The sequence below is a fragment of the Drosophila pseudoobscura genome, chromosome 4, assembly GCF_009870125.1.
Source record: "Drosophila pseudoobscura strain MV-25-SWS-2005 chromosome 4, UCI_Dpse_MV25, whole genome shotgun sequence".
In the NCBI taxonomy this organism is placed as follows: Eukaryota; Metazoa; Arthropoda; class Insecta; order Diptera; family Drosophilidae; genus Drosophila; species Drosophila pseudoobscura.
In genome coordinates this window covers 8,665,850-8,672,345 of record NC_046681.1, presented here as the reverse complement: position 1 = coordinate 8,672,345, position 6,496 = coordinate 8,665,850, and the positions used below count along the sequence as shown (strand labels likewise).

The window sequence follows — 6,496 nt, the reverse complement described above, 5'->3', positions numbered from 1 at the left end:
ACAGGAAAAGATTTAATGGTCTTTATAATCTATTCAGGCAGGCTCCATAGTTCTGTTCCCTCACATCGTACGAGTATCACGCTATCATCTCTCACACTGAATGACACACCGCAGCATCCAGTCAAGCCAACAGACCCGGCCGAAACCCACACAGCCCACATTCAAGCCAGACCCCAGACCCCGGATCCCGGACCCACCGTGAACACACGCGTCGGGGTCGGCCATTAGGCAAGAGAGTGGTGTGCTGCCATTTTCTCCTCTAACGGAAGTTGTCTGTGTTAATGGAATTACATGAATTTCAACTCTGAACCGCAGAGTAAAAGAGAGAATACCCTGGCAGGCGACATTTCCGTAAATGCATGGCCCATAAACTTTGGGGGGCGTAGGGCGGTTCGGATTGCGGCTAAAGCGGGTGAAAGTTTTTTGTACAAGTTGGAGCGACAGAGACAGGGAGTGAGAGAGAGACCGGAAATGATAATGGCTCGAACCGACGACCGACTTATCGCATTAAAGTCGCCTGCACCATAAACATAATCCACTTTCGGATTTCCGTGGCCAAAACCAAATCGAAACAAAAGCAAAACAAATGTATGTCGAATATTTTTGAGTTTCCCCCCATTTTCCATTCAATTTTATTTTAATGCAATTTCAACAAGCTCCATTCCCCTTCCATGCCTTTGAATGGGTTTTGGGGGCATGGCTGGCATATCGTATCGTATCCTGCATATGTCAAGCAGCTTTTATTCCGTCTCTTTGGAAGTATTCCATTTCCATTTGATTGGGACCAAAAAGTGTTTTGCTTGGCTTAGTGCCAGGCAAAAGCAACAATTTGGCTGTTTGTTTTTTTAAATAGAGACCAGAATCTATGCTTCTTAAAGCATACTATGGTCACCGTCCTGGGTCTTGGCCTTGGGCCAATGTCTCATAAGGTAAGATGGAATCCTATAGAGGTGGGATCACAAGGTATAATCGTGGTGGAGAGCTGGTGATACTACCCAAAATAGAGATAAGAAATAACTTGTGTTTGACTTACCCACTAAATTTTTTGTTGCCGTTCCTTTTTTAATTATTTTGACCGGATTAAGATGTTCCTTTCATTCTGATTCGGACCGTCGCGCAGTTTTATATATAATACTAATTGCAAAAAACACATTGAACTAGTTCAGCTTTATTTAAAGCGTCCTTACTCAACACTAATCAACTGGTCAAGCTGAAAAGCAAGGTTAAACTCGGCCCATTTTGTGTGCGATGAATCAGGGACCGCAGAATGCAGATAATAGTACATTTCTGCAACAGGGCGCTCGACGCTGAATATGCAAACGCATCGAATAATGGAATGGATCAATTATTTCGCACTACCCTTCCAGAACAAAATCTTATGAAACACCCATTTTGTTTTTCGTATCAAAAGTATCGATAAAATCAAGTATGGTACTCAAAATATTCCAGCGAAAAAATATTTTGTTGAAAAGGACTGCTTTTTGTGTCAGTTGCACAATAACTTTCCTGGCACTGAGAACTTTAGTCGAGATCTTAAAAAAAAGAGTGAATTAAAATTAAAATGGGTGAGAGCTGTGTTAAGCGCGCTTAGAACACTGACCATTCATTAATTCTCATTTATTTCCGTGCTGGCAGGTCATCAATATCCAGTTACAATACCGTCAGATGCTGAATTAAAAGTGCTGCCTGTAGCAGACCAGCCGGGTATCGAAACGGAGCCGGTGATTATCAAGTTTCGGAGGTCGATTGGTCACGGGGCCTTTGGGCGTGTGTATATCGGCACCGTAAACCATTCCCGCAAGGCGATGGCCATCAAGCAGACCTGTTTGGACACGTCCATCTGCTATCGCGAGCCGGAGATTATGAACCGGCTGCAGGGACACTGCAACATTCGGCACCTGCACATGCACACGGTTGTACCGTTGGGGGATCCGCCGCAAGAGTACATGCTGCTGGTCATGGACTACCTACCCATGACCCTGGCGCAGTTCATACGCCATTCGCTGCAACGTGGTAACGGCATTGACCTGGTCTACATTCGCATATTCTCCTACCAACTCTTCCGGGGACTGGCCTATCTGCACTCCATGGGGATCTGCCATCGCGACATCAAGCCCGAGAATCTGATGATCAACGACCGCACGATGCTGCTCCAACTGTCCGACTTTGGCAGTGCCAAGTGCCTGCGCGCGAATGAGCCAAGCATCACCTACATCTGTTCGCGTTTCTATCGCGCCCCAGAACTGTACGCCAATTGTCAGTACTACAACTGTTCCGTGGACATCTGGAGCGCGGGCTGTGTGCTGGCCGAACTGTTCAAGGGGGAAGCACTTTTTAGTAGCATCCACCACAACGAGGAGCAACTGCGTTGGATGGTTCAACTGCTGGGCACTGACGGCCTGCAGAGTGCCCCGGAGATTCGCCAGATGTGTGGGTTTAAGAATCGCACACTTCCCTTATCTAGACGTCGCACCTGGGATAAGATTCTAGGCAGGGCCGTGCCTCCAGATCTGGCCGAGGTGCTGAACCGCTGTCTGGTCTACGACCCCAGTGCCAGGATCTACCCCTTGTATGCCTGTGCCCACGAAAGCTACGACGAGCTGCGCAGCATGGAGTTCCTGGACATGAAAATGCCGAACGGCAACGAACTGCCGCCACTGTTCAACTTTAGCAAGTACGAGCTGAAGATCCATTCAGAATTGTGGGTCCATCTGCTGCCCCTGTGCCTGTACAATAAGTACAAGCCCAACGAACCCAAAAAAACTATGGGGACTTTTAAAAAATACTTTCCCGTACAAACAAAAGATGGTACCACTGTTTAAACCACTTGCTAAACCTGTTTATACATATTTATACTGTTTGCTCATGACTTAAGCTTGTTGTTCCTTAAGGATCTTAACATCAATGTTAACCAAGAAACCATAGACAAAAAAATCGTAATCATGTGTATCAGTTGTAGAATTGATTTCAAACCAACAGAACGCCAATTTCGTTGTTATATTTAATTTTAAAACCCATCTAGAACTCTGAGAAGACCGGGTAAAAAACCGAATAAATATAAATTTGCACGTAAATATAATAATATATATGTAAAATAAAGGCTTTGTTAATGGTTGGACTTTTCCCGGTAAACATTATGGTTACCGGCACATTAAGTGTACAATTATTCATATTACTACAAATTGTATGTATAGATCAAATTAAGTTGTCAAATGTCAAAGTTTGACAGCGTTTTCACCTCTTTTCACCAGCTTTCACCGCCATTGCACATGAGCCAAGACGGGGTAAGTGAAATATTTAACTATTATAAATTATAAATAATAATTTCTTATAGCAAACACAACAATTGAAAAATGGGAAATGTTGGAAATTGGAAATTGGCCCTGCGAAGTGCTTTTGCAGGAGGTTTCGCCTTACGTTAGGATTTTGACCATGTACATGGGATTATGTCGCTACACGGACACGGCGACATTACCCTTGGATGTTCACAAAAGAAAAAAGTTTTCCAAAATTAAGTGAGACGCCTTTACACCACAACGGACCTTTTTACAGGTTCCCCCAGGCTACCGCCTGAACATAACCTAAGTAAACCCGCCGGACAATGTACGGCCAGCCTTCCTAAGGGAAATAATGCCACAGACATCAAATCTGTTATTCAAAAAAGATTTCAGATCCCGAATACGCAAGGCGGATTCAGAATGAAATTCGCAAATAATGACAGTTTGGAATCATCAGCTAATGTCCTCAAGAAATATCTGCCCAGGCTGGTGAAGAGCCTTAATAAAATTAATCCTGATCTGGTTGGTGTTGGTAAGCTAAATTTTATCCTAAATTATTCAAATTAAATTTATTGAAATACACATTTCCCACCAGGAGGAGCAGTCGGCACATTCCATGGACTTATTTTAGCCTTTAATATTATTACTATATAAAAAACAAAAATAAAACATATATAAAGGGTACTTCTGCCTAGTGAACCTTAGAACCTTCCAGCATGAAAGAGATCAAGTAGGCTTTGCCTGGATTTTTGCCATTTTGATTTTGATTTTAATTTTGAGTTTCACGAGCCAGAGATTTCCACAGTTGAGCTACAGATTTCGTAGGGTAAACATCGTGCTAAATCAAATCAAATTCAACTAAAAAAAAATAAAAAAAAAATTTTTTTCGAAAAAAAAAAAATTGTGAAGAAAGTAGGTGGTGACTAATTTTGACAGTTCTGATGACTCACAACTTATATGTTTATGTAATCTCCATTTCTTTTAAGCAAATGGATTTACCATCAATGGTAGAAAGTACAGGCGGCCGTCTGATTGTGCGCAATCTATTCAGTAATACGTCCATGTATCACGTACCTGTGGCAAATGCGGATGAGGCCGCGGATCCGGCTAACATGTCATTACTCTCACAGGAAGTCGCATGGTACCAGGAACAGCCGCCTAATGATGGCGGCCAATTGCCGCAACTGCCGCAGTGCAAGATACGCAGAAACTATAGCTGCAATCAGTGCGCATTCTTCACGCAGAATCCGCGCAATCATCTGTCGCACCTGCGCGACGTCCACGGCGAAAGGATCATCATAAACGAGTGCAAGCTGTGCCTCTATGCCTCGCGTCATTTCCAGAAACTGGTGCGTCACATGAAAATGGTGCATGGCTGCACCGATACGGATAAGGGCCTGCCCGGCGAAGACGGCCAGCCGGGTCGTGGCAAGCGCAATCTGAGTCGCGAGGCGCGCAAGCGTCGTCTCGAGGAGAGCATCGAAATGCCACGACCTTCTGGCGCTGTGCAAGGGGACGGCAACGTCATCACTCCCGGACTGGTGCACATCATGCAGAACGGTCCCTCGCTGGAGCAGCTAAAGTCTGAGCTGAAGCAGCAGGAGCAGGAGCTGCTGGTCAAGGTACAGGCCTACAATCGCCAGCAGGAGATGCAGGAGCTGCAGAAGATCGTAGCCAATGGTGATAATATTTTCTCGATGGCCTTTGAGTTTCAGCGCAAGATGATGCCACCCATGATGGAGCGCAATGAATCCGTCCTAACGGAGCTGAACAACAACAGCAGCTCCGACTCTGAGGGTCCAGTCAACGAGGAGACTTTGGCCTTGGCCATGGCCGACGATTCGAAGAAGTACCAGTGCCAGAAGTGCTCCTATAGTACTCCGCTTCGTGCCAGATTTAAGAAGCATGTCAAATACCATTCGATGCCATTGATCAAATGCGACTTATGCGACTTCCACTCCCCTTACAAGTGGAATCTGGACAGACACACCAAGAACCATGGCGCCGATGGACACTTTCGCTGCAGCCTCTGCGACTTTAGCACGGACATCAAGCAGTCCCTGACCATACACGAGCTGAACCATCATGTGCCCGCCGTGGGGCATCCCATTCGTCGCCGCTTCCTCAAGGAGCAGGAGGAGAAGCTGCACCTGGGAGCGAGCAGCTCCAAAAAAGTATCGCCAACTCCGCCACCAGTCATACCTCTCGTCGACGCGTCGATGGAGTTGCCGGGGATCAGCTGCTCCCACTGCCATCAGCTCGTGCCCAATGCCGTGGAGCTTGTCAAGCATCTGCAGTTGTGCCCGCCAGCTTTGGCCAACACTAAGCACCTAAGGGCTTCTTGCCTGGCCAGCCAAGAGCTGCCGGCCTCACCGGAAGAGGATTACCCAGCTGCAGGCAGTGATCTCAGCTACTGCGGCGTGGAAACAGCCCCTGGCTATGGAGAGGTGAACAGACTAAAGGTCATTCAACACTCTACTAAGTCCAACTCATGTTTACAGGTCACGGAACCGTACGTAGTCGATGATGCCAATGATTCAACTCCTATGAAAAAGGTCTTCAAGTGTCCACATTGCACTTTTTGGGCAGCCACCGCCTCGCGTTTCCATGTCCACATTGTGGGCCATCTGAATCGGAAGCCCTTCGAGTGCTCGCTGTGCGCCTATCGCTCCAACTGGCGCTGGGACATCACCAAGCACATACGCTTGAAGGCGAATCGTGACAAGTCCCACAACCAGGCACGGGTTCTGATGAACGATGAGACCGGACGACGCAACTACACAAAGTACAATCAGTTTTTGACTCTAATGAAAGTCAATCCAAGCACAGAAGAGTCAAAAGCCACACGCACGGGTGAACAATACGATCCAATGACGGAGATGATGACTGAGGAAGGACAGCTCCCCAAGAAGAAGTCAGCTTTGAAGCACATCGACATGGAAGCTGCAGATTCTCTTACTGGTGCGGGGCAGTCATTCTATCGCAATCTCTGGGACACAGATCTGGGGCTGCAGCAACTACAAACCTCCACAGATGCGATTGTGTCCCCCGCCGGTGATGAACAATATTAGAACCGGACTCTGACTGAAAAGGGGGATCCAAGTCATCCACAAACAAATTGACACTGAAATGAACAAAGAAATACTAGTCCTATAATTATTTATATTAGTATACTTGTAAATAATACAATAAAACATTTTTACACTGAAACAGAAGCC

The 6,496-nt window shown here is 46.1% G+C and overlaps 2 protein-coding genes and 1 long non-coding RNA gene across 3 annotated transcripts; 2 read left to right on the top strand and 1 right to left on the bottom strand.

The window, feature by feature from the left end:
• Positions 1 to 593: 593 nt before the first annotated feature.
• On the bottom strand, positions 594 to 1,346 carry LOC26531984 (uncharacterized). The gene is made up of 2 exons (XR_001451327.2): positions 1,034 to 1,346; positions 594 to 942 (listed from the first exon to the last, which is right to left on the bottom strand). It is a non-coding gene; the product is annotated as an uncharacterized lncRNA (long non-coding RNA).
• Positions 1,347 to 1,440: 94 nt separating this feature from the next.
• Pk34A (Protein kinase at 34A) lies at positions 1,441 to 3,962 on the top strand. The gene is made up of 6 exons (XM_033379680.1): positions 1,441 to 1,565; positions 1,636 to 3,039; positions 3,101 to 3,184; positions 3,252 to 3,284; positions 3,335 to 3,810; positions 3,874 to 3,962. The coding sequence occupies exons 1-2, from the start codon at positions 1,562 to 1,564 to the stop codon at positions 2,820 to 2,822; spliced, it is 1,191 nt and encodes a 396-aa protein (XP_033235571.1). The 5' UTR covers positions 1,441 to 1,561; the 3' UTR covers positions 2,823 to 3,039; positions 3,101 to 3,184; positions 3,252 to 3,284; positions 3,335 to 3,810; positions 3,874 to 3,962.
• A 111-nt stretch (positions 3,963 to 4,073) lies between these two features.
• kmg (kumgang) lies at positions 4,074 to 6,493 on the top strand. Its single transcript, XM_001355876.3, has 3 exons — positions 4,074 to 4,190; positions 4,265 to 5,725; positions 5,780 to 6,493. Exons 2-3 carry the CDS (start codon positions 4,268 to 4,270, stop codon positions 6,347 to 6,349), a joined length of 2,028 nt encoding a protein of 675 aa, XP_001355912.2. The 5' UTR covers positions 4,074 to 4,190; positions 4,265 to 4,267; the 3' UTR covers positions 6,350 to 6,493.
• Positions 6,494 to 6,496: the final 3 nt, after the last annotated feature.